This window comes from Hyperolius riggenbachi, chromosome 4 (assembly GCF_040937935.1).
Source record: "Hyperolius riggenbachi isolate aHypRig1 chromosome 4, aHypRig1.pri, whole genome shotgun sequence".
Lineage (NCBI taxonomy): Eukaryota > Metazoa > Chordata > Amphibia > Anura > Hyperoliidae > Hyperolius > Hyperolius riggenbachi.
The window spans coordinates 414,035,814-414,049,189 of record NC_090649.1 but is presented as its reverse complement, the minus strand read 5'-3'; the positions used below and the strand labels follow the sequence as shown (position 1 = coordinate 414,049,189).

At 43.0% G+C, this 13,376-nt stretch overlaps 1 protein-coding gene across 5 annotated transcripts in view; it reads right to left on the bottom strand.

The window, feature by feature from the left end:
- The window catches only part of USP34 (ubiquitin specific peptidase 34), a 240,088-nt gene that overhangs the window by 134,798 nt on the left and 91,914 nt on the right, over positions 1–13,376 (bottom strand). For all 5 annotated transcript variants that reach the window (XM_068232384.1, XM_068232385.1, XM_068232387.1 and 2 more), the window contains exons 6-8: positions 8,600–8,667; positions 5,091–5,283; positions 662–723 (exon numbers count right to left, since the gene is read on the bottom strand). In XM_068232384.1, the coding sequence (XP_068088485.1) occupies positions 662–723; positions 5,091–5,283; positions 8,600–8,667 (323 nt within the window). The remainder of the gene's footprint in view (positions 1–661; positions 724–5,090; positions 5,284–8,599; positions 8,668–13,376) is intronic.

The window sequence follows — 13,376 nt, the reverse complement described above, 5'->3', positions numbered from 1 at the left end:
TCCCACAAATGATGACAACCAGTTTAGGCTGGCCAGGACATTGGAGACAGGATCAACCTATTTTTGACCTATTACTGCATTGTAAAAACCTATCATGCATATACACAGGTCGATGATCAATACATGTGCAAGCTGTCTGATCAACTCACAATTGAGAAACTGGCCAAATACACACTATCAAATCGAAAGCAAGCATCGATAAACTACATTTCCTTTAGGCCCAATGAGATCAACTTTCTAGCCTGGAAGTTGGATCGGCTGTGAAAATTGCGTGGTGTCTACTATCCTTCACACAGCACTGCTGGGAACCTCTCACTACAGTGCTTTTTAAAGGAAGTACTTTAAGCAATCTATAGCCATTACTCACAAAAATAAAAAAATATTATAATAATAATAATAATAATAATAATAATAATACAGACCACATCAATGTGCAAGTGTATTAATCCCTTAGATTTAAACTGTATGAAGTCTTCCCCCATTGAAGACATTACTGAACTAAGTACAGGGATAAGAAGGAAGGCACACTGGGAACCGGTAAAAGCACACTTGGCACAAACAATGTGATATAACCCCACACTATGTACACAGAACCTTGACATTTAATCAACCCAAAGGTCCAGCACAGAACAAACTCCATCAGTAAAGCCAAAGCACTTACGTTTCTGTGTCAGACACTAAGGACTCATTGTTGCAGACATCGTTAAAAGTATGAAGTTGATTCTATGTGAAAGAAAAACATATTACCAAAAGTTAAGACAAATACATTTAATGACGATTTCCAGATAATATTCATGACCGCATTAAGCAAGAGAGCCGAGCCTTCACCCCCCCCCCCCCCCCCCCCCATTTCATGTCTGTCTTGTGGTTTCTAAAGTATAAAGGAAGTATGTGGTCAAGAGAAAAGGGGGGGGGGGCTTAATGTTGCTCCATTACCTGTGTGATATTAGAATTACGAGATTACTGCGGGCTAGTTCACACTAAGAGCACAAATCATGAATTGCAATATTTGCAGCACAAAATTTTGCGCAATTTTGCTGCATGCAGCGAGTTTGAAAATGACCCCACAGAGATACACAAGTCACAGCACTTTGCTGATCGCCGGTGATCAGCAAAGCGCTGAAAAGTTCCCGAGTGTGAACAAGCCCCAAGTTGGATATTGCACTATAAATCTTAGGCCAAACGATTCTATTTCTGCTGCCTTTGTTGTAATCAAACATTCACGGTAACAAACTATAATTAAATGCTTCCTGCTCATGTATCTGGTCAAACACAGCTGGTTCACACTACTGTGCTTTTGTTAGTGCCCACGATTTGAAGAGTGCTTTGTTAATGTAATGTGTGTGCTCTCATAATAAAAATCAAGCACAGCATTACATTAGCAAAGTGCTTTTCAGATTGCTGGCGCTTAAAAAAACACTTGCAGTATAAAACAGCCCTAAGAGAGTAATAATAACTTGTAGTGTTAAAATAAACTCTCATACAGCACTTTCTACTACAAAAGACTGTGTAGACTGAATAGTAAAAGTAAAGATGTCAGGCTAACTTAGAGCACACAAAAAAACCGAAACATGTTTACTTTGTCATAGAACATCTGTAAGAAGAACAAGTACTGCGCATGTGCAGGACCGCTCCCGGCAACGTGAGCGTGATCAAGGACGCACGCAGGCGCAGTGGCCAGCGACTGGCTGTTGCTAAAATCGTAACTTCAGCACTGCAGGGAACCAGAGGATTGGCGTGGGCACAGGGCAGCTGCAGGCGGCCAGTAGAAGCCCCAGGTGAGTTAAACCTTTTTTTGAGATGGGGGGGGGGGGGGGGGGGGGGTATGACTTTAGGATTCCTTTAAGCAGTACCTATAGCAGCTGATATTTTTCCCATATTTGCTCTGTTAACCCTCTCCTGGAGCCATGAAAGGACCAATAAGGAGGCTTAGGGGAGTTTTAAGGTATGGGACAATTACAGAAAAAGAAAAATAAATCAACTCGGCAGCCAGCATTACTGAAACTACTACTGGATTTAACATGCTGTTTTCACCACTGATTTTCTAGCACTTTTTTTCATCAAATGCTCAATTTCTACTGCACATGATTAAAGCTCATCAAAAAGAAGCAGTGTGCAGCCTGCCCCCCTCCCAAACTAATGTCACTCTGCCGGGAGTACCATCACTCCTGCCTAGACCCAGCTATTTTTCTAATCGATTCCATTGATCTGATTGGATAGCAGGTTTTCAGCCGTTCATGGGCCGGAATGAAGGTTTCCAATCAATTTTGTGATCAAAAAGGATGATCGATGGTGCAGGAAATAGTATCGTTTATGGCCACCTTTAGACAACTGTCAGGTATGCATGTATGCAATTCTCTTCATTTACTATATAAAAATTCACTGAAATCAAAACATGGACAGTACAATATGTATTATGTAAGTAGATCAAGTATTTATCTACTTATATATGTGTTTTTCCCCTGGCATAGAATGGCTAATCCTCTTGCTTTAACCACCTTAGCGGTATGGACGAGCTCAGCTCGTCCATTACCGCCAGAGGGTGCCGCTCAGGCCCTGCTGGGCCGATTTTGATCAAATAAAGAGCAGCACACGCAGCCGGCACTTTGCCAGCCGCGTGTGCTGCCCGATCGCCGCCGCTCTGCGGCGATCCGCCGCGAGCAGCGGCGAAAGAGGGTCCCCCCAGCCGCCTGAGCCCTGCGCAGCCGGAACAAATAGTTCCGGCCAGCGCTAAGGGCTGGATCGGAGGCGGCAGACGTCAGGACGTCGGCTGACGTCCATGACGTCACTCCGCTCGTCGCCATGGCGACGTAGTAAACAAAACACGGAGGGCCGCTCATTGCGGCCTTCCGTGTTACTTTTGGCCGCCGGAGGCGATCAGAAGAACGCCTCCGGAGCGCCATCTAGTGGGCTTTCATGCAGCCAACTTTCAGTTGGCTGCATGAAATAGTTTTTTTTTAATTTAAAAAAAACCCTCATGCAGCTGCCCTGGCGATCTTAATAGAACGCCAGGGTGGTTAAAGAGTAACTGTCAGGCTGCAAAAGCAAATTTAAACCTCTATTCTCCTGTGTTAAACAGTTTACAAGGAAGCCAAAAAGGCAATACTGAAGTTAAAAATCTCTCTTACTTTGATGCTTGCTTAACAGCAAGGCTGGTTATTCCCAAGCTCGTAAGGAGGCCGCATAACATACTGCAAAGCATTCTGGGGCCGCTTCTTCTCCCCACTCTGCACTACCCTGGGTACTCCCCCTTCATTTCCCTATCACGCCCTAAGGCTGCATTCACAGTGGAAAGTTACAGGCTCATGTTACAGCAGCTTATAACATCACAGCACTGAAAAATCACAGGGCACATGTTCCGTTAGAGTACACTGCATGAGTCCGCTATTGTTCCTAGCCACATGGCTAATTAATATTCACTGCACAATAGTGTTGTCAGGATCATGAACCATTAGGATCTTTGATCCTGATCGAATCATCAGGAAGGAGGGAAGATATTACATCACAATTGGCTTCATAGGAGACAGACAAACATGGAACCTGCCATGAGCTGTCAGGAGCAGCATTGTCTGCAAATACTATATAAAAATTCTGTGAAATCCAAACGTGGACAGTGAAATGCATATGTAATGTAAGTACAGCCAATATTTAGCTACTCATATATGTGTTTTTTTTCCTCTGAGACCCTATACCTAACAGCTCCTCTTTAAGGCCCATACACACATTAGATTTAAGTCGGCTGCAATGCTGCCCTTCAAAGTATAGAGGGCGACATTGCAGGGAGTCAAGCGGCGAGCAGTGGAACGCAAAGAAGGTAAGCTCCCCTCTCGCCGCCTACATACATTTGAACAACTTTTGTGCAAAGTAGCTAGAGGGGAAGCGAGGACGGGGGACGACACTGACTGGAAATATATGCTCTAATTACATTAAAAAAGGAAAAACTGAAGGAAAAAAAAATTCGCCAAATCTGCTACGGACAAGTGTGGACATAGCCTAAGGGCGTGATTCCACTTGAGCGGCGCGCGTCTGCGAGACGCGCGCCGGCTCTTCTGGGTCTGAGGGGAAAGCAGACGAATCCCATCAGCCGTGCCATGCACAGCTATGGGATCCGCAGCCTCCCGCGCCGATTCGGATGGCAAAGCCGGCCGAATCGCTAGCGGTAGCGATTCGGCCGGCGTTATCAGTGCACCCTATAGCAGAGTCGCCTGCGGGGAAACTCTGCGGATTCGTGGCGGTTTCCGCTCAAGTGGAAAAGCGCCCTCAGTTTTTCATTGAAGGTTATTATGCTGCTGCTTATCTTTTAGAGCAGTGAGAAAGTCCTGGGTTTAGGTCTGCTTTAAGTGGCATTCTCCTTTAAAGAAGAGCTAAGCTTAAAAAAAAAAAATAAAAAAAAAAAAAAAAATTCCCGGTACTTATCCGTTAGCCGGGCGCATCTGGCAGGTGGCGCTGTTGATGTTAATTCCAATCATAATTACTTCACGTCAACCTGTGAATGTAAACCGCCGGATGCGCCCGGCTTAAACAGATCAAGCCGCCGGCTTGCTTCGTGAGTGTCTCGCTCTCCTCCCCCTCTTGCCCTCTCTCGTATGAGCCTTGGGGAGGGGACATGCGTGTCCCCCCAGAGTCGTTCGTCGCGGCATTGCAACGAACGAATCTGGGGGGACACGCATGTCCCCTCCCCAGTGTTCTATAGGAGAGAGGGCAAGAGGGGGAGAAGAGCGAGACACGAAGCAAGCCGGCGGCTTGATCTGTTTAAGCCGGGCGCATCCGGCGGTTTACATTCACAGGTTGACGTGAAGTAATTATGATTGGAATTAACATCAACAGCGCCACCTGCCGGATGCGCCCGGCTAACGGATAAGTACCAAATTCCCTTCAAACAAAGTGTCATCAAATTTTTCTCATTATGATACAACTGTGGCAAAATAAGCTGGTTAATTAACTCCACACTCACACAAAATTTCTTTACTGAAGTTTAAAATGACTTGAAGAAGCAGTTAACAAAACTCCCGATTCCATCTAATCAACAGTAAGCCAAACCACATTTTTTTCAGTCAAAAGGTTACTATGGAGACACTGCAAACACTCACCGTTATCTGACTCAAGCCAGCAAGCCTCATTGTTAGTGTGGGTGACATAAAATATTTGAAGGCTAAATCGAGGCTCTCTTTATCAAAGCACAGGGCTGTGTCCAGGGGCTCCTTCACAGTGCTCCACATGAGGTCAGCCATGTTCCGGGCTGCACTCTGCCGTAGCTCCTGGTCAGACAGTTTACATAGATACCTAAATGACAGAGAGGAGTCATGCAGGTAGGTTATATATATCGGTAGGGAGTAATACTAGCAGATTTGATTAAGTCATATATGGTTCTTACTACTACCCTTTGATAAGGCTTACAGCCACAAACTTGCAGACTGTCACACCAATACATTCTAGATTAATAAATGATTTCAGTGGTGCAGAGATTTCAGACTCCATAAGGGCTCTTTCCCATTAGATAACGCCTGCACGCTCTTTCACACTAGGAGCTGATCTGTGTGTTTTGACGGATCGCTCCTAGGATGCCGGTAAGCGGGGTCACATCATGAAAGTCTATTGGCTTTCATGCCACCTTTCACATTAGACAAAGCGTTCCAGAGCATTACGTTCTAATGCATCTGGGAGCTTTGAACCGTCCAGCCGCAGCGCTTTCCCATTGGGTGAATTAGAACAAGCACCTCTGATATGCATCGAACCTCAACTTCCAGACGTCACGCCATAGGTCAAAACGTGTGCAAAAAAAAAAAAATAGAGTTCGTGCACACATTATCTAGTGTGAAAGAGCGCTCAGTTTAATTTGCTTAACTGGCAAAACAGTGATGATAGAAACACTCTAAACTCTAGGTTACACACATTTTAATTAAGAAGCAAAAGACTGAAATAAACGACAAACTGTATGTAGCAATGCGGGATTAAAGGGAGTCTGAAGCGATAAAAAAAAAAAAATAAAGAAAAAAAAATAAAAAAGGACACTCGCCTAAGGAGAAGGAAGGCTCTGGGTCTTATAGAGCCTTCCCAGTCTCCTGGCAGTGTCCACGTTCAGCACTGGATCCCTGTTAGCAGTCTATGACCAATTTAATTTTCTCACCGCCGTAGGCCGTAATGAACATTACGGCTATAAAGGCGCAAGTTGACTCACTAGGGAGCCAGAGCTCAAATTGGGGGGAGGGGGGAGCATGAGTGACAGCGAGGGCACAGGATGGCTGCAGGGGGCTAGTAGATGTTCCAGGTTAGTGAAACTTATGGGGTTTTTCTTTTTTTGAGTTAAGGTTCCCTTTAAATGAGGCTAAAGTAGAATCAAGTCCACGATAAAGTTAATAGTTCAAATCTCTGCATTTAAAAACACATTATAACTCCTGTATTGCAGAGAAAATACAGAGCTGGCACTGCAGTATACGTACATGAACCTCACACCAGTAGTATATTTATACTGGGTGGGGGAGTTTGTGCACTAGTTGCCCAAACAAGCATAAAGTCACTGAATGTGCTCTGGCCTTCAAAAGTAAGCGAGCATCAATCCAAATTCAAAAACACACAATCCGGCACTATTCCAAATCTTCTAAAACCTTTATATTCCATTAGCTGCTTAATATTCAAAGCTCATAAAAGACAAATGGACATACCAGGCATGGTGATGGTGGTGATGTTAGCTGTGGGGCAGTGTGGGATCCATTTTCAATCTGCACAATATCAGCATAACTTTTGCAACTTAGAATTACAGTGGTGTGAAAAACTATTTGCCCCCTTCCTGATTTCTTATTCTTTTGCATGTTTGTCACACTTAAATGTTTCTGCTCATCAAAAACCGTTAACTATTAGTCAAAGATAACATAATTGAACACAAAATGCAGTTTTAAATGATGGTTTTTATTATTTAGTGAGAAAAAAACACTCCAAATCTACATGGCCCTGTGTGAAAAAGTAATTGCCCCCCTTGTTAAAAAATAACTTAATTGTGGCTTATCACACCTGAGTTCAATTTCTGTAGTCACCCCCAGGCCTGATCACTGCCACACCTGTTTCAATCAAGAAATCACTTTAGGAGCTATCTGACACAGAGAAGTAGACCAAAAGCACCTCAAAAGCTAGACATCATGCCAAGATCCAAAGAAATTCAGGAAAAAATGAGAACAAAAGTACTGTAATTGAGATCCATCAGTCTGGTAAAGGTTATAAAGCCATTTCTAAAGCTTTGGGACTCCAACAAACCACAGTGAGAGCCATTATCCACAAATGGCAAAAACATGGAACAGTGATGAACCTTCCCAGGAGTGGCCGGCCGGCCGACCAAAATTACTCCAAGAGCGCAGAGAAAACTCATCCGAGAGGCCACAAAAGACCCCAGGACAACATCTAAAGAACTGCAGGCCTCACTTGCCTCAATTAAGGTCAGTGTTCACCACTCCACCATAAGAAAGAGACTGGGCAAAAACGGCCTGCATGGCAGATATCCAAGGCGCAAACCACTTTTAAGCAAAAACAACATTAAGGCTCGTCTCAATTTTGCTAAAAAAAAACATCTCAATGATTGCCAAGACTTTGGGGAAAATACCTTGTGGACCGACGAGACAAAAGTTGAACTTTTTTGAAGGTGCGTGTCCCGTTACATCTGGCGTAGAAGTAACAGCATTTCAGCAAAAGAACATCATACCAACAGTAAAATATGGTGGTGGTAGTGTGATGGTCTGGGGTTGTTTTGCTGCTTCAGGACCTGGAAGGCTTGCTGTGATAGATGGAACCATGAATTCTACTGTCTACCAAAAAAATCCTGAAGGAGAATGTCCGGCCATCTGTTCCTCAACTCAAGCTGAAGCGATCTTGGGTGCTGCAGCAGGGCAATGACCCAAAACACACCAGCAAATTCACCTCTGAATGGCTGAAGAAAAACAAAATGAAGACTTTGGAGTGGCCTAGTCAAAGTCCTGACCTGAATCCTATTGAGATGTTGTGGCATGACCTTAAAAAGGCGGTTCATGCTAGAAAACCCTCAAATAAAGCTGAATTACAACAATTCTGCAAAGTTGAGTGGGCCAAAATTCCTCCAGAGTGCTGTAAAAGACTCGTTGCAAGTTATCACAAACACTTGATTGCAGTTATTGCTGCTAAGGGTGGCCCAACCAGTTATTAGGTTCAGGGGGCAATTTCTTTTTCGCACAGAGCCATGTAGGTTTTGAGTTTTTTTTCTCACTAAATAATAAAAATCATCATTTAAAACTGCATTTTGTGTTCAATTATGTTATTGTTATTATTTGACTAATAGTTAACGGTTTTTGATGAGCAGAAACATTTAAGTGTGACAAACATGCAAAAGAATAAGAAATCAGGAAGGGGGCAAATAGTTTTTCACACCACTGTATTTGTATGTCACAACATCCCTGGCCAACAGCTCAGGTAAGCAGGAGAGCAGCACAGAGTATATTCAATGCAACCTTCATATACAAAAGTGCTAGAAGAAGCATTTACGGGTCACAATGCATATCTTTGCTATGAAAAGAGCTACACTTTTGAATGATTGAAATGAGAACAACAACAATCAATACGTTTAGTGACAGATTCCTACCTTATAACATAGGTCCTAAATGGTATAATGTGCTGCATAACAGCTGGGATGTGTAGCCATATTCGGATCTAAAAAGGAACAAAAGATTGCAAACAGTTCAATGACTGAAAACTTCCCCCCCCCCCCCCGACCATACATAACTGCCCAGCATAAGCAATGCCTGCAGTATGTGACAAGCATCTGTAAAATCATAGCAGGTCACCAAACACTATGGTTAGCCGTACACCACGCACTCGTAGCAGATTCAAATCAAATTTATTGAATTGGATTGTAATCTTTTTATTGCCACTTACCAAAACGATTATTTTCTTCAATTGGTAGCAGGTAAATTTAGAAATATACGACTAACAGAATTTTGATTTGCCTTAAAAGAAACCAGAGCTGGGATGATATAAACGTTTTATACATACCTGGGGCTTCCTCCAGCCCCATGTACACGGATCACTCCCACGCCACCGTCCTCAGTCATCGCCCTCATCGGTACCGGGTCCCGTAACTTCAGCCAGTTGTGGTCAGTCTGCGCAAAAAAAGTGCGTCCTCTATGTATCTCGCCGGCGGCTGTCGGAAAGATACATAGAGTGCGCACTTTTTCGCAGGTATGTATAAAACTTTTATACTATCTCAGCTCAGGTACACTTTAAGATGGTCACACACAATCTAATTGAAAAAAACATTGATACAAGAATTGTTTGTCTAATAGTAATTTTTGCCACATCTCACCAGTGTGTCACAATTGCTAGATTTTCCCCAATAGAGAAAATAAACAAAAATTCTCGAAAACTCCCAAGAATTACTTGGGTCTATAAATCAAGAAATTGACAATCTATTCTATACCACTGAATTTTCTGAAAAACTGATAAGAATATTCTGCCACTTCCAAGTGGCTTGGCTACGAAAATAAAATGAAAAAATTCAAGAAAAAGCTTCTCTTCCATGAGCATTTGACAGGCGTAATGTGTAGGATGGAGGGACCCAATGTGTGTTCTATTTTAGTATTTTAAAATACATCCTCCCTTTACCTGACAAAACTGCACCATTGGGCTCCTGGTCTTTACCTACTTCTCACCTAGGTTTCTTGGCCCTTTCAAGAATCACTAAAAAAAAAAAAAAAACAACCTATATCTGACAGGCGTTAAATTCACTGCCTGTCAGCTGCTCCTTGTCCACCGGCCAGAGGCACTTTCTAGCACTCGACACGGGCAGCAGACAGACTCCTCCCTTATGAAATTGCATGGAAACACGGCTGTTGCTGTGCTCAGACGCAACATGAGACCGATTTTCACTACATGGTAACGCCACCACATGTCAAGTGGTGTTACAACCATTGCCATTCAAATGCATTTTAATTGCACCAGAATCGCAGATGTGGGTGGCAGATGGGACACTGACCTACATGACAAACAAGCAGACATCTGTCGAGAAGAGGGCTCTGTTTGATCAGACTTATCAGATCAATTTGCAATTTGTTCAATAGATCACTTCCCAACTGGTTACTTTTCCATTCTAGAAGTGAAGATATGTGTAAATGGGCTATACTTGACTTCTATGTATGGTGACCTTTAGAAACAGGTCTTTTACATTGGGCATTGTCATTTTTATAATGTCTTCCTATAATCTACCGCTCCTCCAAAAATTGCTTTACGCAGAGCTCTACTGAAAGCTGAACCCTTTTTTTATTCCACCTCTTTTCACATACAGAATTCACTAGGATGACCGGACAGGGACTGTCACAGGAACGCCATCTTACAGAAGAGGCCTGCTGTCTCACCGGGAGACATTTACATAGCAGCAAAACCTTTACAGAAGCATTCACCCCCCTCCCTACACTACCCAAATCCAATTACTTTATAAGCGGAGTCCCAGGAAATAAAATTAGCTGTGGATGGTGTGGTGGGGTTAGAATATATCCTGTTGGCATTTTATTCTTGTTCTGTGTCCCCAGCTGTGGGAATTGTCATCACTTCCAAAATATGGCAGAAAGTGAGACATGGCAACAAATGTATTTTTTGTAGTAAACAATCTTTGACCTTTATTCCCCACCCAAAGGAACATCAGATTTTATACTAAAGCCTCTAAAGCTCTACAAAGGTCCCCAAAACAGGAAGTAAAATAAATATTTTCAATAGGATCACAGTGAGAAAACCCCCAAAAGTTTCAGCTTTTTACATTCCTCAAAAGGAAAATATATTTTTATTTCTTGGAACTGGGCTTTTAAGCAGACTTCTGTCAGAGCGTGAGGTCTGCATAAATCATTAGCAAGCAGCAGCACTAGCTGTTGCTCAGCTATTATTCAGTAACGTTCTTTACCTTTTAGGTCCCTTTCTTACTTGTTACTAGCCATTGCAATGCGATTGTTCTAGAACAGGCATGGGCAAACTTGGCCCTCCAGCTGTTAAGGAACTACAAGTCCCACAATGCATTTGCCTTTATGAGTCATGACTGTGGCTGGAAGAATCCTGCAATGCATAGTGGGACTTGTAGTTCCTTAACAGCTGGAGGGCCAAGTTTGCCCATTCTTGTTCTAGAATCCTACCACAATGCTCCTGAAAATACGCAACAGACGTTAACTGTGTTGGTGCTGCCATAACGTAAGGCATACAGTACCATTCGAGTATGCCTCACTTCCGGTATAAACACGCACATAGTTCTGATAACACACTGCATGCAATGCAATACTGCGTTTGTACGCGCCACAATCAATGTGGTGATCCCATAGGTCTATCATTGCTTGGGTATCAATGTGTAAAAGGAGCCTTAGGTTGGAACTCCTAATCATGTAGTTACACTCCCCTGCAGATGCAAGTATAACATTCTCTTTTTTATACTTTACCCAAAGATGGGCTTTAAAGCGGAATGAAACCTAGCATTTCTCCTTTGCTCTAAAATATTTTTTACAGCATATTATATACAACCAGCATTTTTTTTTTACTAGCATTCAAAAGGTTACACACAGGACTTGAAAGTTCAGTGCAGAGAAATCTGGAAGCATCCGAAGTGGAGATAATGTTATCTTGTGTTTACATAGTTGTATCAACTGAGGAATGTGACACATTCTCTGACTGTGCAGAAGCTCATGGACACAGACACTCAAAGCATTTCTGCCTTCAATACATAATGAATAAAACCAGTTATGAATAAAATGCAAAGTCAGCTCTCAAAGCAAAAAACTGTACCTTTGGGAACTTGTAATTTCTAAATGAACAAGAATACTTAAGCACAAATGCAAATATGATAACCATATGTCATATAAAAAGTAGGAAGACATGTTTTTATTGAATATGGTACTTATCCGTTAGCCGGGCGCATCCGGCAGGTGGCGCTATTACTATTCCCCCTCCAGGCCGACATGGATAGTAGGGATAAGATGCAACTCTGGTGGAGTTTTGTCGCCACCTGCCGGATGCGCCCGGCTAACGGATAAGTACCTTGAATATTATATCAGGGTTTTATACCGCTTTAAAGGACAACTGAACTGAGAGGGATATGGAGGCTGTCATATTTACTTCCTTTTAAACAATACCAACTGACTGGTGACCTGCTGATCTCTTTGGCTGCAGCAGGGGTGTATCTGGGTAATAGAGCCTATGGCAAACACGGATATTGTGCCCCCCTCCGGTTACAGCCCCCTTTCACTCCAAAAACAGCATCCTTTCCCGTGTACATGTGTTATGGTTGCATGTATTTTTTGGCTTGGCATATTGCTGAAGTTACTTTTTGGGAAATCTCTCTTCCTATTCTCTCTCTGTCATGTTCCCCAGATAACAGAATCAATCGGATTTGAGGGCTGAGTGACGTGGAGGCACAGGGACAGGCATGGTTGTGCAACACAGGAGCGGACATTGCGCCCTTAGTGCTGTGGCGCCCATGGCATGCGCCATGCCTGCACCCCTCTAGATACGCCTCTGGGCTGCAGTAGTGTCTAATTCACACCAGAAACAAGCATGCGGCTAATCTAGTCAGACTTCAGACAGAAGCCTCTCATCTGCATGCTTATTCAAGGTCTATAAGATAAAATTATTAGAGGTAGAAGATCAGCAGGACAACCAGGCAACAGGTATTGTTTAATAGGAAATTAAATAAGGAAGCCTCCATATCCCTCTCACTTCAGGTGTCCTTTACTTTATCTTTCAATTGTTGCACTTTTGTATTCTAAAGGCCAGTACACACATTCAACAAAACTGCCTAATTGTTGTCCAACTTTAGTCCGTTTTAGACTGTTGGACGACAATCAGGCGTGTGTAAGCATGCAAACGACTTGACGAGCTACTAACAACAGGAGTTGTGCCAGATCCAACTGTCAGATCTATGCTGGCCTACGGTCGTCTGCCATTAGGCAGTTGGTCAGTGTGTACAAGTTGTTTGAACAACTATTAAACAACTTGTACTTGTTTTCAATGTATAGTCTGTCGTTCCGCTATCGTGCACAGTCTGTAAAGGAGTTGGTCATTTATCCATCTGGACGTGTGGACATACAGGTCGTGCGGTACGTCAGGTCGTGCGAGTGGTTGTTTGCATGTTGTGCACTTGTTCAACGTGTGTATGTAGCTTTACTGCTGTGTGATGTAAAAAAAAAAACCAAAAACATAATGAGGTTTTAGTTCTACGTGTCTGGAAATGGGACCTACATGTTTGTTCCAAGGTCAGTGGATCAAGAAAATAAAGTATAAGAGCTTGTTGATGACTTCAGAGCTGGCCCCTTTAAACCCAGAAAGCTTGTAATGACAGTTCTATAATTTGTAAACTGACTGGTCCATTGTAAGGACAGGACAATGTAGAC